At 39.0% G+C, this 26,060-nt stretch overlaps 2 protein-coding genes across 3 annotated transcripts; one reads left to right on the top strand and one right to left on the bottom strand.

Moving 5' to 3' along the window:
* Positions 1 to 572: 572 nt before the first annotated feature.
* Positions 573 to 17,130, bottom strand: LOC131144658 (heterogeneous nuclear ribonucleoprotein 1-like). Of its 2 annotated transcripts, XR_009133866.1 has the most exons (5): positions 16,602 to 17,094; positions 15,173 to 16,411; positions 14,729 to 14,772; positions 14,433 to 14,476; positions 573 to 900 (listed from the first exon to the last, which is right to left on the bottom strand). XR_009133866.1 is itself a non-coding variant. In XM_058093437.1 (4 exons), exons 2-3 carry the CDS (start codon positions 16,821 to 16,823, stop codon positions 15,209 to 15,211), a joined length of 1,425 nt encoding a protein of 474 aa, XP_057949420.1. In that variant the 5' UTR covers positions 16,824 to 16,830; positions 17,028 to 17,130; the 3' UTR covers positions 573 to 900; positions 15,173 to 15,208. The 2 variants fall into 2 exon arrangements, 1 of the variants encoding a protein (XP_057949420.1); XM_058093437.1 differs by lacking the exons at positions 14,433 to 14,476; positions 14,729 to 14,772 and having other exon boundaries at positions 16,602 to 16,830; positions 17,028 to 17,130.
* Positions 4,088 to 4,563, top strand: LOC131144900 (uncharacterized). Its single transcript, XM_058094228.1, has 2 exons — positions 4,088 to 4,123; positions 4,189 to 4,563. Exons 1-2 carry the CDS (start codon positions 4,088 to 4,090, stop codon positions 4,561 to 4,563), a joined length of 411 nt encoding a protein of 136 aa, XP_057950211.1.
* Positions 17,131 to 26,060: the final 8,930 nt, after the last annotated feature.

Here is a 26,060-nt window from a genome sequence, read left to right as displayed (position 1 = left end):
CAATCACCAAAATACCCACATTTCTAGCTAGGTCCCCCACTCCCTCCTACTGTCTGGAAGAGGGAGAGAACAGACAAAGTATTGTAGGGAAGAATTAAATATATCCAATAAGGTGGTCTGTGGGGTTTCTTCCATAGAAGAATCCAAATCCTTCACCCACCCCTTGGGTACTCTACACTAGAGGTGCCTTTCATGTCTGGTACAAGGCCCTGGAAATATGGATTTATCTGCTTTCCACTTTTGCTGTCTTTCACAGCAGCACAAGGAATGAGATTAAGAGAGATGCCTCGTTTAAGGCATTCGGGTTTTTTGATGCTGCAAAGACACATTTGACTTGGAATATATTGAAAAGGACCTCCACATACTCAACTGATTTAACCCCTTGACATGGTAGCCAGCTTAGACAAGTCTCTCTTATTTCACCTCCAAGGATGATATAATCACTTTTATCATCCACAAGATTCCACAAAATTAAATTAAACTAATAATATATATATATATATATATATATATTTGTATGCATGTATATGGTGCATGAGGACAGAAGATGTGGAGCTACAGTAAGGTGGTCATTTGAGAGGTAACAGTAAGTGAAATTAACATTATTGAAATCAACATTAGCTACAAGAAAAATTAACATTATTGAACGTAACCATCTAATCCAGCATATAATACCCAACAAATTGATTTCCAAGAAAAAAATTGTCAACAGATTAGTTGGTGTCATCAGCCTTTAATTATACAATCTTGTTTGCTGCTCCTATGTACTGCATCCGCATTCTGGCTGAGTAGCGACATCTCCCGTTATTTTCAAGTTTCACACAGTGAATTGTCTCATTTAGGCACCGCAAAGAAGCATTTGATTTTGCATTCCATAATGTTCTCTGTTTCTAGCGTATACTGCAAAAAATGGAATTCATAGAAATATATAAGAATCCACAAAACAGCATATTAATAAACAAACTTTAAACAATTCATTTCTTCAAATCTTTAAAATCATCCTGTGTGTACCAAGGATTTGAACTCATCCAAAATTGAATATCTGCTGCACCTTGAAATATGGCAGATAACCAGTGCATCAGGTCGAAGGTACTGATTCACAGTTGTCTTCAATTGAAATTTAATTGGGACAAAACCCCACTACCTTATTGTTGATGGGTCCACCATAGAGAATTGTTTTATGTTGTAATACGGGTGACCCACAGTCACTCCCATCATCATATCATGACATCAAATATTGGTTGGCAGAATAGAATCAAACGGAGAATGAAATGGAATGAAAATTTGAACGAACAATATGTAAAAATCAAGTAATAAATTTAATTCTATTCTATATGATCTCATCCCATTCCTACACACCAAACATATAGTAAGCTGCTATACAAATACATGAAGTGGCGTAGTAGATCATTTAATATAAAGGCCAAGCCACCTGAATGGTGGAAACCTACTCAAATAGGCATCAAAGGAAGCTTCACCATGGAATACATTTTGAGGAAAGCTCGAAGTTTAATGGAAAAAAATAATAATAATAAGAGACGTTTGAATAAGCTGGCAGTTGACATACCCAGAAATCCGCCACTAGGTTCTACACTAAATCATCCTGACCAGATCAGTGACAGGACATTTTATGATTACTGCCTGAAAAGGCCTCTGCTTCTTGATTTTGTTACTACCCAATCTGGGCTCCTTTGTTGACTGCAAACTCCCAACTTTTAAATCAACTAGCCCAAAGTTTTATTTTTCCAAATTACCCCAACAAAATAAATTGAGCCCGTCTCAATGTTATGAAAAAATCAATTGCTTTTTCTTTGACGAGACATGCCCGAATTTTCTACCATATTTGAGGCCAGGGATTTCCTCAATTTCTTTTTTTTTTTTTTTTTTTTTTGAACTGTCGTATAGTTACTTCACCTTATTGACCTGAAACATCAGCACTATCCTAGTAACAAAAGCGCCTCCGAAGGACCAGCTAATAAAAGGCTGGTTGTTGTTAGGGTGTGCCCCGTAATGGAGTCGGAAGCCGCACCGCCCAGCCACAATCATTGGCACTGGAAACCGAAGGCCACCAAACTCTGCCTACCATGTTGAATTGCAGCCACCTCTATTTGACTCCAAACCCCCCCCCCCTCCATCCATGTATATATATATGTGATGTATGTGTGTGTAATCTATGCGTTGCGTGACAAGATTGTGAGTTGCGTGCTGTGGTGTGTGCAAAGAGAGGGAGTTGCATAGTGTAGTGTGGTTGTGTGCATAATGTGAGGCAAAATGTGTGTCGTGGAGAGAGAGAGTCGAGTTGAGAGCAGTAACTTCCTCCTCCTTGTAATTCTCCCGGTTATAGTGGATTGTGTGTTCTCCCGTGGATGTAGGTCACAGTGGACCGAACCACGTAAATCTAATCTTATATTATGGTTGTATATTTTGCTTGTGTGATTGTTGCTCGTAGATCCACACCCCAACAAATGGTATCAGAGCAAGGTTGGAGCAAAATTGCAAGATTTGAGCAAAATTCCAAGATTGGAGCCTCTGTCCCATAACTCAAAACTCGTTTTTGAGACCACCAAAATGTTCCTCTCGTCGAGAAGAAGCCAATGGCGATAACCGGAGCTCAAACAGAGCTCAGAAGAGGCCGCACGCGCCAACACACGCCCCTGACAGAAAGATTGCGTTGCCACGCGTCCACACGCACCCCCACGCGCTGGTAGGTGAGTGGCAGTGTGCTCACGCACTCTCACGCGCTAGCGAGGGATCATATGTTGGGATCACACGCTCCCATGCACCGGCGCACATCCGACGAGCATTCAGAGGTTGAAGACGCTGACGTCAACTGCCACGTAAGCACTAAATCAGCATCCGCTGCAGCAAAGAGTCAGGCCACGTAGCACCACGTCATTGAGTTACATCAGCGCTGAGTCGATTGCACAATCAGCAGCCACGTCAGCGGGGGACCTACGCCACCTCAGTAGCCGGGACTGTGCCACGACAGCAGTTGGGACCCACGGTGGGCCCCACAAGCCCATAGAAGGTGGGCTCCACAGTACCACGTCAGCAGACGGCGTCAAGTAACAACATCAGTGACCGTTAACGGCATCAGGAATATTCTGTTACAGGAGGGAATATTCCGTTAAATTTGACGGATATTTGATTGGATTTTGACTGATTTGACCTAAAGTTTGACCGATTTGACCTAAAGTTTGACCGGCCTTTTCGGAGCCATTTCAGGTCGGTTTTTCGAATGGCTTGAACCATTTCTAAGGTTTTTGACCGTTTCGGAGCCATTGGCGGTGTCCGTTTTGTGAGATTCAGAGTAGAATGGCAGGTGTTGGCACTACAAAATTTGAGGTGGAGAAGTTTGATGAGTGAAACAACTTTAGCTTGTGGCAAAGCACAATGAAGGATATTTTGGTTCAACAAGGCTTGATCAAGTCGTTGATCAGAAAGAAGCCAAATGATATCAAAGATGATAACTGGACCGAAATGGAGATAAAGACCAGCACAATCCGATTGTGTCTGGGAAATGAAGTCAAATATTCGGTGCTAGACGAAATTTCACCGATGGAGCTCTGGAAGAAATTAGAGCAAAGGTATATGTCAAAGTCCCTTACCAATGAGTTGTTTCTGAAGAAGAAACTTTATCAACTCCGAATAAACGAGGGAAGTAATCTTTTTGATCACATAAATGATTACAACAAGATTTTGACCCAGTTGTTGAGCCTCGGTGTAAAAATTGATGAAGAGGATAAGGCGCTTCTATTTTTGTCATCTCAACCAGCTTCATTTGATGGTCTGGTAATTACATTGCTCGTGGGGAAGGATACCTTGAAGTTGAATGATGTGATGGCATCACTTCAATATTCTGAGACGTTAAGAAAGTCGATTGTGACTACTCATGAGCAAGCTTTGGTGGCTAATAGTGAGAGACAAGGAAAAAGCAAAGATTGAAAGCTCGGAGGTAAACAATGGCGTTCAAAATCAAGAGGACAAGATACAAGCAAGGTTGTATGTTATTGGTGTGATAAAAAGGGGCACTTCAAGAGGACTTGTGAAGATCGAAAACAACACGAAGAAGAAAAGAAGACACGGGATGGTCTCAATGTATCGGAGCATGCCACATGGCATGGTAATGATGAGGTCCTTGTAACGGCAAGCAGCATACATTGACAAATCAATCGAATAAATGTGCAGTGTCGATACTGCAAGAAGTACGACCATATGAAGAAGGAGTGCCAAAAATTGATAAGAAAGAACATGAATGCTCACTGCAGTTCAAACGATGATGGATGGGTTTTTGACTCTGGGAGTTCAGTTCATGTTTGGTTTAAGAAAGAATTTTTCCATTCTTTCAAAGAAGTTCGCGGTACGATATCACTTGGTGATGGGTCTTCATGCGATGTTAGAGAGACTGGATCTCTGAAACTGAAGACGCCTGTTGGAGCAGTTCGTATTTTGGATGACGTAAACTTCGTTCCAATGATGCAAAGAAATTTGATCTCCCTTAGTCGGTTGGATTCTAAGGGTTGTCAAATCTCTGTCGCAGGTGGAGCTATGGAGGTGACCTGACGTGACTCAATGATATTTACTAGGAAGGAGTCCCGTGGGCTGCATCAGTTGATGGGAACCACAGTGGTTGGTAGTTTGACCTTAGATGATGATAGTTGCATGTCGTCAGAAACGAACAAACAAGTTCGGTTTGCCGATGAAGAAGGCGTTGCTCTTTGCATGGCTTAGAAGTTTGAACCAAATTATGAAGATTTGCCTTGATCGAGTTTGTATCAAGGTGGAGCTGTGGACTTGGGAGTTGATACTCACCAAGGTGGAGATTGTTAGGGTGTGGCTCATATTGGAGTCGGCAGCCACGCCACCCAGCCGCAATCGTTGACGCTGGAAACCGACGGCTACCAAACTCTGCCTACCATGTTGAATTGCAGCCACCTCTGTTTGACTCCCCCCCCCCCCCTGCCGCCAAAATCCATGTATATATATATATATGTGATGTATGTGTGTGTAATTTGTGCGTTGTATGGCAAGATTGTGAGTTGCGGGCCGTGGTGTGTGCAAAGAGAGGGAGTTACAAAGTGCGGTGTGGTGATGTGCAGAGTAGTGTAAGGCAGAGTGTGTTGTAGAGAGAGAGAGAGAGAGAGTCGAGTTGAGGGCAGTAGCCTCCTCCTCCTTGTAATTCTCCCAGTTATAGTAGATTGGGTGTTCTCCCGTGGACGAAGGTCACAGTGGACCGAGCCACGTAAATATGATCTTGTATTGTGGTTGTATATTTTGTTTGTGCGATTGTTGCTTGTAGATCCACGCCCCAACAATTGTAACCATGCATCATCTTTGTATTGTTCATAACCATATTTCACTCATTGTAGTTTCCCTAATAATATTTGGCAGCCATCAACACCACTACAGTTATCACGTAAAATCCCAATGATCAAGCTGCAATTCCATTACCGTATAATAATCCAATAGCCATTTTGTTCCTGAAGGTTTTCTCAATCCAGTGGCTATTCAGCCGGTTTGTTGGGAATTTTCAAAGCATGGAAGAGATCTAAACCTGCAATTGCATATACTGATATGATAAATAAGCAACTGGGCTGTGGCTCCCAAGCCCCAGTCTCCCAGCCTCTCAATTGGGCTGCGGCTACAAACTACACATACTGCGTCAGGCTGATCCTTTAAATATTCATGTTAAGGGTTGACATACATTGTTGGCAGCCTAGCAGCTTAAACTTTTAGATAAAGTGGTAATGTAACATGGCATCAGAGCTATTTGCCACAAGGTCCTTGTTCTACTCTTTGTTGCCAGGACTTACTGTTTGATAATTAAAAATTATCTTATTTCCCTCTAATGGGTGTTAGTTATCATTTGCTTCTCTCCTCACACAATCGAGGCTGCATATGTGGGAGAGTGTTAAGGCTTGATATACATTGTTGGCCCACAAAATAAAGTGTCAATCTAACAGTTCACGTTTGTTCTTTGGCCAAATTAGGGAGGCCTGTCTAAAAGAGAATCCAGTACAACATTTCCATATGAAAAATGCATTATTTTGATGAAAATGTTTTCTTACATTTTGTTTAGAATTAATATATATTGCCCAGAAGACCAAGAAAAATAATGGCAAATCAGACCTCACATGCTCTTACCCAAATATGTATTCAAATCTCTCCTCCCTCCCTCCTTTGATTTTTGGACAAGCTTTCTAAGCCCATTTAATCACTGCAGATTCGACAGCTTAGCTCTATAGAGAACTGTTACTCCATTCTCAGATTGCATATTTGCACCTTATTTATTTCCAAAAAATACACCAGATGACTTCTACACATTTGATCATCCAAATCCGAACAATAAAACTATTTATATGGAGAGGACAGTATTTAAGTTGATCCTATTTATGAGTGGGTGATGCATCATTGTATACGGACCAGATTTCCAAGTTGTGCAGAATTAAAATGTTTGAAATCAATCAAAAGAATTCACCCTCTAGGACTATCAAAATATTGGTGGCTCACCAATGAAACAGGAGGGCTGCCAGAATCGATTATTCAAAAAATATCTAGTCAAGCAAGATAAGATGACAAGGCATATCAGCACATTGGACAATTAAGATCTAGCCACTGACATTCCAAAAATCACACTGTTGATTGAAGTCATCTAATCATATTTTCATAGAAAAATCTCCCTGGCAAGCAAGTGCAGGATGGTTTATATCCTTAACTGTTCAAAACACCCACACCTCAAAAAAATGCATATACACCAGCCTAGGAGGAAAATCCCATTGGATTAAATATGATTCTTCATTAGGGCAAAAGACACTAGCTTTCCCTGAGGTTTGGTAAAGAGACAATGACCTCCCCTGAAGTCTAAAAAATTCCAAGGACCTCCCCTGAGGTTTCAAAAATCCCAAAGACCTCTCCAAAGGTTTGTGAAAAAGACACAAACCTCCCCTTGAATTTGGCAAAAAGACAAGTTTTTTTAGGGGAGACCTGCATCTTTTAGGCAAACCTCAGGAGAGATTTGAGGCATTTTTGAAACCTCAGGTACAGTTTGTGTCATTTTTGAAACCTCAGGGGAGGTCTCTGTCTTTTTGTCAAACCTCAATAGTTTTGCCCTTTTCATTAATATGCTGACAAAATCTAGCTCATGTCCATCAACGACACCAGTCACAACCATCTAGCATCACATCCCCAAGTATAAATGACAGACTAAATGTATATTTTCCATTTTTCTTAAAATAAATTCAGCCATGGTGGCACAAATCATTTTTTTGTCTTTCTCTAAGATATCAGTTTAACAAAATTCATTTTTAAAAAATAAATTAGCATTTCCACTTCAACATATCTAGGATAATATGGAAAAAAACAACGAAGTTAAATGCAGTAGGTTACTTAACCGAACAGTAAGATTCAAGGTAACTCAGCTCGCACTTACTCGACAAATTTCCCTATGATCAACAGGGACACTCATCCACAGATTTTCAAATATTAGGTCAATTCAAAAGTACTATTTCAATGGCATTCATGCAGAGCATAAACAAAACAAAACACATATGAAAAAATATACATAGTATATGACTCATGAAGTAAAAACTAAAACAAAAGGCCAAAGTGAACACAAGAAATCAAACAAATAATACTTACGGAACCTAGTTCTGAGGCAACAAGAAGTTGGCTTGTGCACCAATAACTTTAGTCATGGAAGTAACTCCCAAAAACTCCAGCAATACTTGAACTGGAAAAGGAAACACAAATTTGACTTGTGCCGTCCGAAGACACATCTTGGCTCAGCAATGATTATTGAGAGTTCATAAATGTATGTAGGCAAAAGCCAGAAGACATGAGAAACAGTTTTCAAATTCTATTTCTCAGACTAATCGCAAATTTCCCAAGACTACTGCTGCAGATTGCATATTAATGAAACTCCTCCTGTGCAAATTTCACAAATGCCTTGCTAGTATCTACCTCTGAAAATTCTCAAAGTAAGACTACAAATGAACAGCTCAGTACTTGTTTGAGCTCGTCTGTTTGCACAAGTGAGTGATTTTCAATCTTAATTTTGAAGCTAGTTCAATATACAAGACAAGCTTGAACAAGATTAAGCTCGGCTTGCTTAGGCTCCTGAACAACCCATTTACATGCTCATTTTGGGCTTGATAGTAGCCACCTTGTACAAAATTACATTGTTTGACTGAAAAAACAATCTTGAGCATAATTTTTAGGCTCATTCAATAACCTTGTTAGATTTCTTTTAAAATGCTGAAAACATTAGAAAATATTTGAACATCTTTAATTTTATTCTTTTTTTCTCAGTATATTATAAGATGATGATCTAAAATTTTTCACAAACTGTTTGTATTGATAGTATTTGAGCAACCAAAAAATAAGGTTTATGTATATTCATTTGGTTAATTTATCAAATTATCTTGTCTTTAAATTAAAACAAAGTAAAGCTAGATGTTGAGCTTGAGCTCCGCTTCAGCTCATTAATATTTTAATGAATATGCTTGAAAAAATATATTCAAGCTCGGTTTGAGATTTAAATATTTAATGAAGCTTGAACACGGTCAAGCTCAGGTTAACTAAGCCCACTAGAATGGCTTCTTTTGGAAGGGAAAACAGCCAGGGAAATGACATGCTTCCTTCATTCCTCCATTTTCATGTAGACATGGAGAAAAAAAATATTTCTATGCACAATAATTATTTAGAGTAACTATATTTCTTACTTTAATTTCCAGTTACCATTTCTCTTATTTTAATTTCCAGAAACCATTTCCTTGTTTCTCCTCTAGGTTGATTGTCACATTGTCCCTGTACATTCTAAAAAAACATGCTAAATGTTTCTAATGAGTGATTTTTATATTATTATATTATAATAAAGATAAATCAGTGCTATGTATATACACAGTATTCTGTATATGTTGCATAAGTCCTAATGACATAATCCCACAGGCTGGTCTCTTACTTTAAATTTGCAGTAGATTACTAGTGGCTCGGTTAAGTCATAACATTTTAACAATGTTTGCTTCCTTTGAGGCCTTAAAAATGGTATTTTGTGGAAAAATTTCAACTGGTTCTACAATTATTTTTTAACATTTCACCATAATAACATGGAAAAACCAAAAAGTACATTTTACAAACACAAAAGCCTACAATGGGCAAAAAGTTGCATTCTCAAACTTGCAATCTCATAGAGACTTAAGACTAATTAAAACAACTTTGCAAATAAATGGAAATGACAAAAGAGAAGGGTTGGCATCCATGTTCTAGCTCAGCTACATGATAAATGCTTCAAACGACATCATATAAGCAGTGGCATAGCCAAGACATCTCCACACTGGGGGCACTTGTACTTTAAATTTTTATTATTTTTAAATTATTCATTTTTACACATTATTAAAATATCAATTAAACTGTAATACTCGAGCAATCACAGTAAAAAAATGCCATATAAAACACTGTCATGACAAAAAATCCAAAAGAAGCATATATATATATATGTCTTGAAATTTTTTAGTACAAAATTTTTACACAACTAGGGATGTAGGACAAGAAGACGAAATATCTACTGCTTCTCACACTGAGAGTATGCTTCTATGTGTGTGCGTGTGCACCCATTCAAGTGCATAGTGTAAAAGAGTTTTGAGCCATGTAAGTTCACAAGTAGTGGAAGCAAATGCTCAGTACTCAACTTCAGCGGAGGAGCGAAACACTGTAGTTTGTTTTTTAGTGCGCCAAGAAATCGGACTAGTGCCCAACTGAATGAAAAAACCAGTGATGGAGCGGCGAGTGAGGGGACAACTACCCTAATCCGAATCAGAATAGGTTGAGACTTGAAGAGTGTTGGCAGTAGAAAAAAATAAGTCTTGTCTTGGAAAAGTCTTAATGTATCAAAAAACACGTATAGCAGCATCATAATGTGGTCGTCTAGGTTGGTGCATAAATTGACTGAGAATGTTGACCGGAAATACAATGTCGGGACGAGTGATGGTGAGATATATCAAACGTCCAACGATTCGCCGAAATGAGCTTGGATCGGAGAGAAGATCACCATCAATATTATTGAGCTTGAGATTTTGTTCCATGAGAAAGTGGGCAAGACAAGCACCAAGATGACCACTATTAGTGAGGATGTCAAGAGCATATTTTCATTGATTAAGAAATATGCCAGTTGGAGAGCGAGCAATTTCAAGGCCAAGGAAATATTTCAATTTGCCAAGATCCTTTAGTTTGAATTTCTGAGCAAGCATGACTTTGAAAGTGCTAACATCGGAGAGATCATTACCTACCATGAGAATGTCATCAACATAAACAAGTATGAGAGTAAAAGATTGACCCCGAGAACGGGTGAAAAGAGAATGATCGGCCTAAGATTGGGTGAAACCCGCAGCAAGTAAAATAGAAGATAATTTAGAAAACCAATTGCAAGAGGCTTGCTTAAGACCATAAAGGGATTTCTGAAGACAACAAACACGAGTCACTCCCTATTTGCAATAACCCGGTGGAGAGAGCATATAAACCTCCTCATCGAGGTCACCATGGAGAAAAGCATTGTTGATGTCCAATTGAAGGAGATGTCAATTCCGAGCGGCAAACACTTCAAGAACAAACCTAACAGTAACGAGTTTAGTAACAGGAGCAAAAGTGTCATGATAATCCAAATCTTCTACCTGAATGTAGCCCTTAGCCACCAAGCGAGCTTTGTGTCGCTCTATGGATCCATCGGCTCGAAGTTTTGTTTTAAACATCCATTTACAGCCAATTGATTTTTTGCCAGGTGGAAGGTGTTGAAGAACCCATGTATTATTGGTTTCTAAGGCTTGAATTTCATAAGTCATGGCATCACGCCAATGTGGGTGCAGCACAGCCTGAGAATATGAGGTGGGTTCAGGATGTTGGGACATGATAGAAGGAAAAGCCAAGTGTTGATTAGAGAAACGATGATAAGATAAAAAAAGAGACAATGAACCGTACCTAAGGAACATCTTGAAACTTGCGAAGCCGTGGAGGACTTTGATAAAGTAAAGCAGATATAATCAGCCAAGTAAGAGGGATGTGTGATAGCTCGTTTGGGCCGTGAAGAGGTGGGTGGAGGGGGTGGTAGGGAAGGGGGTGAGGGTGGGGGTGTCAGGGAGGAGACCAAGGGAGAAGGAGGGAGACATGATGGGCTAGGGTTAGGTGTGGTTGGTGGAGGAGGTAAAGTGTAGGAAGGATGTATATCAAGAATAGGAAGAGGAAGGACTAGAGAAGATGTAGGAGTTGGAGAGATGAGATGATAGGAAAAAATATTTTCTTCAAAAGTGACAACACGGGAGATGAAAATTTTTTTTGTTTTCAATATCGTAGACACGATAAGCCTTATGATGAGCAGGTTAACCTAAGAAAACACATCGAAGAACATTGAGCGAGAATTTATTGCGGTGTTGACGAGCAGTTTAGGCATAGCACAAGCACCCAAATACTCGCAAGTGTGTATATGACGGTGGTTTCTGAAAAAGAAGTTCATAAAGGGACTTATGATTGAGGTTGGGTGAAGGAGTGTGGTTAATTAAATAAGTGGTTGTGAGAATACATTCACCCCAAAAAGAGATGGGAAGATTAGCTTGAAAACGTAAACACCGAGCCACATTAAGAAGATGGCGATGTTTACGCTCGATAACATCATTCTGTTGAGGTGTATCCACACATGTGTGCTCATGAAAAATGTCTTGATCATGGAAAAAAGTTTGAAGTGAAGTGAATAGAAATTCTCAACCATTATCAGTGCGCACGTGCTTAACAGTGCAATTGAACTGATTTTTAACCATGGCGCAAAAATTCTTAAGGCAAGTGAAAGTATCAGATTTCATACGCATAAGATAGATCCATGTAGCATGCGAGTAGTTATCCACAATTGTTAAAAAATAATATGCACCAGAAAGTGAAGTTGTAGAATAACCATCCCATATATCACAATAAATCCGATTAAAACAAAATGTGCTCTTATTTGTGTTCAAAGAAAAAGGTGTAAATGAGTGTACTTTGCTCTAGCACAAACATTACAAGGCAAATAAGAACAAGAAATATTTAAGGTTTTCGGAATACATGAAATAGAAGGGTGACCAAGATGTTGGTGCCAAATAGTAGTGTCAGAAACACGTTGAGAGTGGAAAACTAAGGTCGAGGGAGGTTTATAGTGGTAAATCCCATCCCGTACTTCACATGTCCCAATCAGCCTCCTCGTTAGGTAGGAAAAAATACAGCAACACAATTAAGATCAGTGATAAGTTTGCTGATGGACAATAAATTAAATTTAAATGAAGGCACATAAAGAACATTAGAAAGAGAGAAATTAGAAGAAAACCGCATAGTGTCGATATGAGTTACAGGAACAGTGTCACCATTGGGAAGCTTAATGGGGCATGGCGGATTGAGAAGTTGAATATTATCAAGAGAAGACAAATTGGAAGTCATATGATCGGAGGCACCTTAATCAACAATCTATTCAATATTAGAAAGAGAAGCAGAATGGCAAGAGGCAAGGTTACCAACAAAATTGACAGAGTTGGTGTTCAAGGGCGATAAAAGATCCAAGAGTTGATGGTATTGTTCACTGGTGAGACTAGAGATAGCAATCTCAGAAGAGGTTGAAGAATCTGTGACAAAATTTGCAGCCATTGAAGAATCAGATGCTTCTATAACGTCATATCAGTTCAGATGAATCAAACCACTGAATTGGGTCAAATCCGATCTTTGCAACAACCAAAAATATAAACCTTCGATTTGATAATCTTCGAGTTTAATCAAAGAAGCCGAAGGTGCCGTTGGAGTGCCGTGTGGGAGCCCTTTCCAGGTGGAGATGCGGAGAAACAGAGAGGCTGTGAGCTTGAGGATCTATTGCTGGAAAACTATCAAAGACAAGAATGGTTTCGGAGTCGGAGCAACAAGTATAGACGTTGCCGGAGAAGGCAACCTAAGACTGCTGCGAGCGCCGAAGACGACGACGGCTGAAACAAGAGATGATCGAAGACGCTGAGACGAGCCGGAGATACTGGAGAGACGAGAGCCAGAAAACAGAGATCCACAGTCTAATACCAAAGACCTGAGAGACGACGATAATCAGAGAAGAACCAAAGAGCGCCGAAGATGCACCAGCCAGGACTGAGAGATGACACCAAACTGAACGCGAACGTCGGAGATGCACCAGCCGAAGACTATTGTCGGAGAAGACGGGAGAACCTGAATAGAGAGACGTGAGGAAGAACTGAGATGCGGAGAGCTGCCGGAGAAGACGAACAGAGTTGCAACGAGAGAGAGCCAAGAAAGAACTGCGTGCCTGCGAGTTTCCGGAAAATCAAGAAGCAGCTGAGACGACACCGGAGATTGAGAGAGCTGCGGGGGGGTTGCCGCTGAGAACTAAGCACGAACAGATGCCGGAGAATGATGAACAGAGGTGAGCCGCGATCGGGTTCAGAGAGAGAGGAGAGCGTACGCCGGTGACTGAGACGAGCTGGAAACTAGAGAAAATGGGAGATTTGCAAACAATGGAGACAACACCGAAGCTGCAACTAAGACTAGCGAAGGAGACTAACTAAGAGGAGAGGTCTAATCGGATCACATCGGCAAAAACAGCAGCCGAGCAGAAGATGGCCGACGGCGATGGCGTCAGCAAAAAAAGAAAAAATAGGTTAAGAAACCCTAGGCTCTGATACCATGTTAAATTTGAATGAAGGCATTTTTCTCTATTGATTATTGAATATTACAAGGGTATATATATACATGAGAGAATTGAAAAATTGGAAAGATTATTTTTCTAAGATGGAAAGTATATATTTCTCTAATACAGGAAATAAAAAGTGGTCGTCAAAGCGGGAGAATTTTCTGTATAATATATAGAAGAGGTTATCGAAGGCTCTCTAGTATGCATGAGATGTTGAAGGGGGCTAAAGATAGCAAAACAAACAAAGAGAAAGCTTTATAGTGAGAAAGGAGCTTGTGGCTCTAGTTTCTATTTTTACTTCTAAAATTTTAAAAAACTTTTAAACTACCACAAAATTTTATAATATTTGAGTTTGATCCATACCCTTTCAATTCAAGTGGACGCAACTTTGAAAATTAATAATCTTTCCCTTGACGATAAATACTTGTATCTATTGAATTTTTTCAAAACCCAGTGGTTACAACTGTCCACACTGGTTATAGTATGGATCCAACCATGCATATAAGGATGTAAACATTTCCACATACTAGGGCACTAAAAAGCTTCAAAAAACAAAGTTGTGACCTTTAATACCAAGTAAAATATGAAGTTAAAGTCTTTTAGCCTACTCAAGAAAAGAACTTTGGTTATACAGAAATTTGTGCAATCTAGATTATGCTTACAAGCAAAAGAACACCAAACCCCTGAAAACAATCAGGATCATAAAACTTGTAAAGGTATAAAGAAAACTAAGACCCACCTTACAAAAGGAAAGAAATAGATGGAATCTGTAGAAAATTCAACCTGCCAAAATCATGCGCAGTTAACATTAAATAAAATGCCACTAAGGCAAGAAAAATAATGTGAGCATAATGTCAGGTATGATATGAAACTGCAGTCATTTCACTTCTTCCTCACAATAAGGAAGGAAATAAGTTTGTTCACATAGAAAATTTGAACAATCTACTTATGTGTTCAAGCAAAAGAACACCAAGCTCCTAACAGCAATCAGAGTCATATAATATTGTCAACATAATAAGGGCATTCTTGATGTACCTTACAAAAGGAAAGAAATAGGTGCAATCTTTACAATGTTCAAGCTGCCAAAATAATGCTTGATTAGTTGCAGTCAACATAACACCAAATTATACTAAAGGAAGAACTACAAAGAACCGAAGCCTGCTGTAAATGAAGATTTGAATTCAATCATACGCTCAAATATAAAATATAACCACAACATTCCCCCTTCATAAAAGTCTAATAGCAATCTGAAAATTTTGTAGTTGCTCTTTTCATAAACATAAACCTGGTTGCCTCCTTAAAAATTATTGAAATCTCAACAATTCAGAGATAAAATCATCACTGTCTCTGAAGAGATCATCACATATAAATTAGCATATAAAAGATGAAGAAAACATTCAAATAGGAAACAAAGAAATATAATATCCATCATTCCAAATGTAATAACAAATCCACGCAACCCTATAAAAATTTACAAACCTGAAACCAATTTACATGGTGGAGTCAACAAGAATTTCAAGGTGTAGATTGTTCCTCAGAGACACTTTGATTTTCCACATTGTTGTCCCTTTGATTTTCCACATCATTGCTGCTTTGATTTTCCCCATTGTTGCCACTTTGATTTTCCACATTGTCATCCTTTTGATTTTCCACATCATTGCTGCTTTGATTTTCCCCATTGTTGCCACTTTGATTTTCCACATTGTCATCCCTTTGATTTTCCACTTCATTGCTGCTTTGATTTTCCCCATTGTTGCCACTTCGATTTTCCACATTGTTGCTATCTTGCGAACTTGATATATCATTAATCTGAGCATGGTTTGTAGTTGCAGAAACGTCAGTGTGAATACCATCACCATTGTCATTCGAGGATCTGCTGAATGTAGAGGCCACAGCATCAGGCGGGCTTGCAACAGCTAAAACCTCAGCACCACCACCATCATCCTTATTCAAATTACGCAGAATCCCAGAACTACTGTGACTGCCATTGTCTCCATTAGGGACCCAACTAGCCCAACTACACATATAGGCCCCACCATCCATGTATGTGGGATAATACACAGAGTTTCCATAAGGCACAGTACCCTGACTACGATGGAAGCCATCCCAAAAACCTCTAGGAGGCACAGCCGAGAACCCTCCATAACCAACTCCATCATACCCAATGGTGGAATTCCCTACTCCATAAGGGTTCAATCCATAACAAATTGCAGCAGTGGTATTCCCATAAGGCAGAGCACCAGCAGGGTAAACACTGGAAGGAGAAGCATAAGGTGAATAAATTCCAAAACTACCAAACCAAAACCCCCTTCCATAGCCCAAGTCATTGGCCATCTGCCTATTAATCCTATCCTTAGGCTCAGCCCTCCTTACCTCTACAAGTTTATTGTTCAATTCATGGACTCTTTTCTGCAACACATTGTCCACAGCTTCCTCTGAATCAAAAGTAATGAACCCAAAACCCCTTGGTCTGTGGCTTTCTCTGTCATATATCACAACCACATCCGTAATGTTACCGAAACTCTCAAAATAGCTTCTGAACTCTTCCTTCGTTAGACTGGAGGGTAACCCACCAACAAATATTTTCTTTGTTGTAAACTGATTATTAGTAAAGCCATTATGAGTATTCCCACTAAACCCATTATTATGATGATGGTGGAGGCTGTGGTGCTGGCCTTGAATCCTCTCATTTTTAGGTCTTGCTCGTTTCACGTCTACCTATTCAATTGTAATTCAAAATACAATCACCCAAAAGAAAAACTCAACAAAACCCAGATAACATATCATAATGAATTATCAAAAAAAATGAAACGCACAGAAAGAAATCATGAAAAAATAAAAGAAATCATGAAAAAAAATTAAGAAAAAAAATCAATGTTTGAAACAAAGGTGTGGCCTTTAAACTAACCGTTCTTCCTTGAATGCGGTGCTTTTCTTGAAGGACTTTCTCCGTGACAGAGGGGTCTGAGAAGGTGACGAAGCCAAACCCTCTTCCATGTCCCGTATTCCTGTCCCTCATGACCAATGTCTGCTCCACCTCCCCAAACTTGGCGAAGTATGCCTTCAAAGCCTCTTCGTTCGTCTCCCTTGAGACGCCGCCGACGAACAATTTTCCATTTTCGGATTCCATGATCAATCTGTTCAGAGAAACCAATCAAAGAAGAAGAAGAAAAAGAAGAAGAAAGAAATAAAGAAAGAAAGGAGATGAGAATTGGGAACTCCAAATTGAAGAAGAAGAGGAAGAAGAAGAAGAAGAAGAAACACAGCGAAATGGACGTCTGGAACTCTATATGTAGGCAATTTATACATCTCTCTCGTTTGATGATGAAATTACCTCTTTACCCTTACAGAATCCTAATGCGGTTGGACCGTTGGAGACAAGGATTCTATATTTACACTTCAGAATGAATGACTTCGATTCGATATATAACCCTTGCTTGAGTCTTGAATGAATTAGTCCATCAAATAGGGTTTGATTGGTAGTAGGGTTGGGATTAATTCAAACAGTGATAGAGATTATCTTTATCTTTATACTTTTGAATATTTTAACTCTTGAATAGATTAGGCTGATGGAATAGGGTTTGAGTTTTAATAGGGCTTAGATTAATTTCAAATAGTGATAAGAGATTATCTAAACATTTATAATTTTGAAATATAATTCTTGAACAAATTAAACCTATCAAATAGGGTTTGAGAGGGAGCATGGATTGGATTAATTCAAATGGAGATTGGAGGTCCACATAATTATGATTTTGAAATATAATATGTTAATTTTATATGTGTGTATATAACTCTTGAGTGAATTAGACTAATCAAATAAAAAATTTGAATATCTATATGTTTTGAGATTATCTACATGTTAATGATTTTAGAATGCAGTATTTAAATTTTTTTTAAAAATTATATATATATATATATATATATATATATATATATATATATAACTCTTTGAATAAATTAAACAAATGAAAGAGGGTTTTAGGAGTAGTAAATGATTGAATACTATCTACTTGTTTATGATTTTAAAATGTAATATGTCAATTTTAAACATATATAACTCATGAAAGAAGTAGATTGTCACTCAAATTAACTCAAATAGTGATCCTAATATATATATATATATAAAAAATTCTTCAAACGAATTAGGCCGATCAAATTGGGTTCAATTGGTGGTAAGACTCGGGTTAAATTCAAACAGTGATAAGAGATTGTCGACACCCCAATTTTAACCAGGCTACCTTGAGGAGACCTGGCGTATAAAAATTGACTTGAATCCCGAATGGGAGCATCTGATGGAATCCCAGTGAATTTTTGAGTCACGGTGAATTTTAATCGAACCCTGGAATTCTAACTGAGACCTGTTGAATTTTGAAGTCCCAAGGAAATTCGACAGAGCCTCAGTATTTTAATCGAGTACCGGTATTTTTAACTGAGTCATGGTGTCTTTAATTAAGTTCCAGCACTTTAATTGTATCTCGGCGAGTCTTAATCAAGTCTTGGCATTTTAACAGAGTCCTGGTATTTTGCATCGGGTTCGGGTCCCCCGGTGTTCAGAAGTCAAATTTTCTTAAACACTTGAAAAAGAGAAATACATAAAAGACAAAAATAAAAATAAAAAATAAAAAATAAAAAAAGGCTAAAAACAAATATCAAAAACAGGAGTCATATGCCTCAACAAAATTGGCATGTGCGGGTGGTTGTATATTCCCTTGCGGGAACAAAGGAACAAACTAGAAGGAAAGCGCCAAATTTCTCCTGCAGACTCCTATAAAGGGTCTCCTGCGCAGATATGCAGAGGAAGGGAGGGAGGTTAATTTATTTTTTTACCATTTACAGGGGGAGACTTCATCTCTTCAGGGTTCACGCAGCAGCCACCTCACACTCTCCCATCGCCAACCCAGTAACTCTCCATTTCCTCCCAGATTCTTTCCTTCCATTCACTGACTTCTACCCTCGGCCATTAACACCCACTCACTCTCATCTGCAGCAGCTCCCCACTCTCTGTCTCTCCGCCAACCTCTGCAAGCATGCCCAGTTCCATACTCCCCCGCCATCACCACCTCTCTTCCCCACCTTGCTCACCCACGACCACGTCCGAGCACCACATCTCCACACCAGCAGCCAACCACCACAGCCATTCCTCCACACAGCAACTCCCGCGAGCTTACCAGCAGACCACCCTTGGCCACGGCCTCTTTCCTCTGCAACCGTGAGCATCCGTGAAGGAGTTGTTGCATCTTCCCCAACCACCGCAGCCATTCCTCCACACAGCAACTCCCGCGAGCTTACCAGCAGCTCCAACACCCGGCAAACCACCACACGGCCAAGGCACAAACCGCAGCTTCGGCGACCCCTCGCGTCTCAGTCTTCCCACCGGCATCTCATTTGGACTTTCAAGCTCCCTCATCATCCATGGCCACCCCCAGCCGTCTCTTATCCGCCAAGCAACAGCAGTAGCACACCCGTAGCAAGTCTCATCCGGCTACTTGCATTTTCAAACCACCTGCGGTTTCTCCCCAGAAACTTTGTTCCAGAGTCTGCTATTCGGGTCGGATCTCCCCTCACCAGATACCACGGCTCCGTCTCGGTCCCACAGCTCTATCTTCGATCTCTCTCACCACGGACCGTTGCATGCTTCTCTTCCCTCTCCTAACGACCATTCGCAGATCTAGGGCAAGTGGACTTCCTTTGAGGCCTTTCATCAAACAGTCATGCTATCGTTTTTCTGATATGGCATTTTCCACTATCTTGTGCTTCCCTTTGTTCATCACGTTGTTGCTACCATCAAAAGTTGCGGTAGTTTATTCAGTAGACTGCACCTATTCCAGGAAGGAGTTTGATTCATCAAAGTTCTTCGCAATCATTGCCAAGATATAGAAGCGCCTTGTTGCGACTTATCTGTGGTCTTGGAAGATGTCTTCGGTCCAAAGGCACTGCTTCGATCTGGTGGCCTAATTAAGGGGCAGACTCAGTTGCAGGTCTTTTGGTGTGGGAGCCTCCGGTGGAGAATCTCACTCAATTTTGGAAACTGTGGCATTGTCATTTGGATCAATGGATATTCAATGGCATCATCCTGCAAACTGATGCATGACTTGTAAAGCTTCTACAACTTGAAATCATAAGGGTTGGAGCTGCTCTTGTGAATTGAAGATTTTACTGCTAGCCATGAGTTCCTTAACCAATTACCACTGACAAGGAGCAAATTTGGGTGGATCATCTGAGAGAAGGGTTTATCATGTAGGTAACCTTACAAGGCTTTCAACCAATATTGATACATGATTCAGGCGCACAGAAATGCTTCCGTGATCAATGAATGCAGGGATTGAACAGATGTAGCTCTTCATGTTGCAAGCACACACGGTTTTTACACACACGGCCTTTACATTCTGCAAGGTTCACACATCACTCCCACACACCCCAACACCTACTGCCACAACTTGTACACACTCTATAATACACACCTGCCCCAGGCATTGTCACACGCCAACAATCCACTACTTCACACATTACTCCCACACACTGTTACACACACCATTCACACACACTAACTCATACACCTGCACACACTGTTACACACATCATTCACACACACTAACTCACGCACTTGCACACCTTAATACACACACATACACACTTTGGTTATTGCAACACACTCCCACACATATTGATTTACTCATCACTACACAATTGCACACACCACCAATTTACGTGCACACCCTTCATGCATGCATGACACACACGTGCATTGTGATTCATTTTATCTCATTTCATCTCATTATCATAATACAATTGTATACATACATACATACATACATACATACATACATATGCATATACATATACATATATATATATATATATATATATATATATATATATGGTCAGTTTACATTTATAAAAACATAAAAAGAGAAAAAAGAGAAAAATTAGGAGAAAATTCAGAAAAATCTAAAATTATCATGGCCTTGACCGGGCCTAAAACAGGCTAACCCTTCTTGTACTAGTTCTTCGTCGAACCGATTGGGTCTTCTAAACCGATGTAAAACCGGTTCAGTCTTCCATTTTATTTCTCATCTTCTTTTTACTTTTTGCAGATTTTACTTTAATTTCCTTTTTTTGTTTAATTACTTTGGAAAAATGTTGAAAAATCCTAAAAATCAATGGTCTCGACCAAGACCTTAAACTGGTTTTTCCTCCAAATCGGTCAATGCTCAACCGGCTCCTCTCTCGAACTAGTTCACGCCGATTTTCTTCATTTCATTTGTATATTATTATATCTAGAAAATTCACAAAAATCGCAAAATTCTCAGAAAATCCCAAAAATATTTTCGCACTTTGATTCCCATTGATTTCATTTGTGTTATTTCTGAAGTTCGAGAAAAATCATCGAAAATCACAAAAATGTTTTCACACTTATAAAAGTCACAAAAATATTTTCAAGCCCAGAAAATCATTTTCCTCCCACCACAACCAAGGGCATGGACTCTTCGAAGTACTGAATTGCCCCAATTTTGAGGGAATACCTATATAGTATGTTCATTCTTTTGATTTTTTGAAAGGGAGTAATTTTGACATGCTTATTAGATTTATTTTGGGGATAATTTTTTATTAATTTGGTACCGTTCGTAAGAACGAGCGCGTAAGGGGTGCTAATACCTTCCCCTTGCGTAACCGTACTCCCGAACCCGACTCTGGTAGCGCAGACCGATTCTACCCTTAATGGGGTAGCAATCAAGTGTTCTAACCACACTCCAAAAGGTTAGTGGCGACTCCATCACATATCATTTTCCACGAAAATCGCATTTTCAAAATCACACATCCATTTTTCCTAGTTCGCAGTCGTACCCCCGTTTTTGCCAGAGAGCAATTTTCTCTAACCGGGTTCCAGGACATCGCGACAGCTTGGCGACTCCGCTGGGGATACTTGAGAGTCGAGCCAATGATTAATTGAGGATTATCCCAAAATCCTAATCTAATGAGCCTTCTTGAGTGCTCCTTCCCTGTTTTGTACACATTGTCCGTATGATTGTTTTGTTTGCAGGTACTTCACGAATAAATCATAGTAAGTAAATGCTCAACTTTGCTTGTGTTTTCGTTATCTTGTGAATAAGCATGTGATTGACTGTGAATGCCCTGATCTAGCATGAGATAATAAGCATGTGACTACTTGTTTCCATGACTTGTGTGAATAAAGCATGTGTTTTAATCTGAATAATAGATGGATGTGGGGTAGAGGGCATAGGCTGAAATTGTTAAACTCGCACACCTTCACAGCTCTATACCCAGGCTTTCCCTTTTAAGTTTAGATAGGAGTGTAATAGTGTCAGTTCCCATGTGGCATGGCCTATGGGGACCCGCGAACCACTCTGGTCAGTGTGAGCCTTATCCGGACCTCTGTGAGGGAGGATAAAGTTTCAATCTGGGGACCTCTTTCAATAGGGACTAGAGCTTAACCACACATGATTGTCTATAATCCATTGCCTAGGGTAGAGCCTCGGAGAACCCTATGTACATACTTACCCCGGGGTTGGGGCAAGAGTCACATCCTTCTCCACATGTGATAACCTATGTCTATTGTACATATGTTTTGAAAAATGTTTTGTGTTGTGTACATCCAGCATCCATGTTAGGCATTCATATCACTTGGCCAATCTTTTGGAAAGAGCCCAATTCATTTTTTAGAAAGTCAAATTTCCCAAAGTACCCTGCTAAGGGGAAAACAAATTATTCCCGAGATCATTAATGAGTTTGGTTTTTCCCAAAACTTCGGCCAAATGATTATTTAGGCTGCATTTGCATGCATCCATGCATAAGATTTCATCCTCAATGGGTCGATAATCACTTTCCAACTTCTTATCAAGCCGAAGTAAAATTTAGAATTCCAGCATTGAGCCCACCTCTTCCCATCCTTGCAATATACCAGAAGCAAAGCAAAAATCATGGCGAAACAACTAGAAAATCGGGTCATGGGTATAGAGCAAGGACATGAGGAATTAAGTACCCAAATAAAGAGGATACTGGACTTGTTGTTAGATAAAGTAAAGACAGTCTAGGATCAAGATCATGAAGAAGAAACAGATCCTATCCATCTGCTAGGCTTCACGTCGATTCATGAGCAGTCATCAAGACTGCCACCATGCACCTCAGAGAAACCACCGCCTAGTGTGCCCCCTTTTGCTCCAACAACGACAACTCCAGAAATGGGAATGCCTTCGTCAGTAGTTGTGGGGACAAGCAAGACTATGACAGAGTACCGCTGCGATGAGCTCGAAGAGCGGTTTAGAGCCATAGAAGGGACCCGAACCTCCAATACTACCAGACCCTCAGATTATTGCTTGGTGTCCAATGTAGTACTCCCTCCGAAGTTTAAAATGCCCGAATTTAAGAAGTTTGATGGGACTCCGTGCCCCCGGACCCACATGCTCCTGTTTTTCCAGTCAATGGCCGCTTATGCTGACAATGAGAAATTGATGATGCATTGCTTTCGGAGCAGTCTTACGGGAGCAATAGCAAGATGGTATGTCCAACAAGATATGGCCTGAATCCGCACGTGGGGAGATTTGGCAGATGCTTTTGAGGCACAATACCGCCATGGTCTGGAAATGGATCCCGACAGAATGACTCTCTTTGAAATGGAGAAGAAACCCATAGAGACCTTTAGGGAGTACGCCTATAAGTGGAGGGCTGCGGCGATCCAAGTGGACCCGGCGGTAGGCGACCAAGAAGCTATCATGCTATTCATAAATACATTGAAAGACCCATACTGCGGGCTTCTTTGGGGAGCAACCCCCCATGACTTCATGGACATCGTGGCCACGGGAAGTAGGATTGAAGCCGACATCAAGGCAGGCTTGGTCAAAGACAGTGAAAATGAGACTGATTCGGGCAAGAAGTGGACTAACAAGAAAAAATACGAAGAAGCTCACATGACTTAAGGGCGTTATTACCAATGTAACACCCCAACCCCGAGGGGCCTTGGATATTAACTTTTTACTACTGATTTACAGCGGAAGTAAATAAACTCGATTATTATTACACTAGAGCGCTAATTATCCATATTACAATCATTTATTTCGAAAGAAGAAAAATTACACAAACATAAATATCTGAAACCATACTAATATTTCTAATCAATCTTTATTTTTCTAATCCCCACTCGCATGCTTGCTAAGCCTGATTTCTGACATGTCCTTCAAAGTTATCTGAAATAAAAATACGATTGGAGTGAGACGACGCTCAGTAAGTAAATAAGATTATTATTAGTGTGTGACCAAAATGTGCTTTTTAAAAATTTCGTAAAACAATATTTAATACTATAACTTCAAAATTTCTTTTAGAATAAATATAAATTTAAAAATTTCTACATAAAACTTTTGTCATCAATTATAACAGTAAAATTTTATAATTATATACTATAACTGTTAAATTAAACTTTTAACTTTAAAACTGTATAAACATTTAATGATAAACATACATATATTTTTCCTTATACGTTTTCCTTAGATCGTCATTTAAGCACCAAAATGATCATTTTTACATAAACTTAAACTTTTCCTTCAAATCATCAGTAACTTTGTACACATAATTAAATATGTATAAACATATATTATAAAAATCACCCTTAGGCCTATTTGTCGTAAGTCATGTTTACCCCCATGACTGGGTTGTGCGGTCCAAAGACTAGACTTAACTGGCTGGCCGACCAAACTAAATCATCGTACGTAAACTTTAAGTGAGATTTTCCTTATTAAGTCCTGGTCCGAAACCAGGTGTGCGCTCAGGAGAAATCCACTAACATAAATAACCACTCTGTAAACAGTGCGGATGCACTCTGATCCGTATAAACTTTAAACTGCGGTACCGAGCATCTGTAACTTTGAACTTACTTTGCCATAAGGGGTTTTAAAATCATCTTATTATAATTTATGTAATTTAAAATAATCTCGTGAAAATCTCACTTTTACTCATATTTTCATAAAAAAAATGTAACGTGGAAATAAACTCATGCCACACAAGTTTTGTGTTAAAAATATATATGATTTTATTTTTGAATAGAAAGAAATGCTGAAAATTTACCCGAGGGGATTAGAACATTTTTTAACCCAAAAATAGATGTAAGTATATTAAAGATAGAACTCATATAATTAAATATGCGTAAAAATAAACTCATGGAAATTTTGTGGAACTAATTAACATAATTGAAATTTACTTATAAAGTAAACTCGGGTATGAATTTTAAATGAAAAAAAAAAACTAACATAATCAAAATTTACTTACCTTCTTCCTTACGAACACTGTAACTATCTCTAAGAAATGAGATCGGAAAGAGTGTGTGCTTGAGAACTTATTCAAAAATTCTCTCTCCACCACAAATTCTTTCACTCACTAATCCTTCTCTTCCTTGGAAAATTGTTGTGAAAAATGAAGGTTGAGAGCTCCCTATTTATAGGAAAATTTTGGAGAAGAAATGAAGTTTATAAAAGTATGGGGAGATGGGTGAAATTATAATTTTAAAAAAATTAAAGAATGGGCAAGGTATGGGTTGAGTATGAGATGGGGATGGAGGCCATGTGGGAGTACTTGCCACCATTCCCATTAAATAAATTTTTAATTAATCACTTACCTAATTAATTAGTCAATTAGTTAATTAATTATTTTATTATTTATTATTTTTCTTAATCATTATTATCATTGTTTTTACTTTTAAATTATTTTTAGTATTTATTTATTTTATTATTTATTTTTGAACAAGAATTAAATTTGAATTTTGAAAACTCATGTGGGCCCCACATGGTCTTGTGGGCCTCACACAACTTCGACCCGAATGGATCCTACGTAATTCGAATAACTCTTATACGATTTTATGCATCCTACATAGCTTTGAGACTCGTGTAAACTTGCATACGGCTTCGGGACTCATATGGGCCCCACACAGTCTTGTGGGTCCCGCATAGGATACCTATATTATTATTATTTTATCATATATTTCTACAAATTATATCAGTCAAAACATTATTTTATATACTTATTTACGTATATAAATAGTTTCTTGTGGCTCCGGGACTCATGTGGACCCCACATAGTCTTGTGAGCCCTACATATGATACCTATATTATTATCATCTTATTATATATTTTTACAAATTATGTCTGTCAAAACACTATTTTATGTATATATACTTATTTACGTGTACAAATAGTGTCTATCCTGTTTATCTTATGAAATTCCATTTTGACTAGACCGACCTCCAGGGAGCGACTGAGCCTCAATTGTCTCTGAGCACTCGCTAAGACAAGGTCTTTCTTAGGCATCAAACATGGAATCAAGGATCCTATACAAAAACACTTCTGTATTGATATTAATTTAA

The sequence above is a fragment of the Malania oleifera genome, chromosome 1 (genome assembly GCF_029873635.1).
Source record: "Malania oleifera isolate guangnan ecotype guangnan chromosome 1, ASM2987363v1, whole genome shotgun sequence".
NCBI lineage: Eukaryota > Viridiplantae > Streptophyta > Magnoliopsida > Santalales > Ximeniaceae > Malania > Malania oleifera.
Note: the sequence above shows the minus strand (reverse complement) of the source record. Positions and strands in the feature narration are given on the sequence as shown.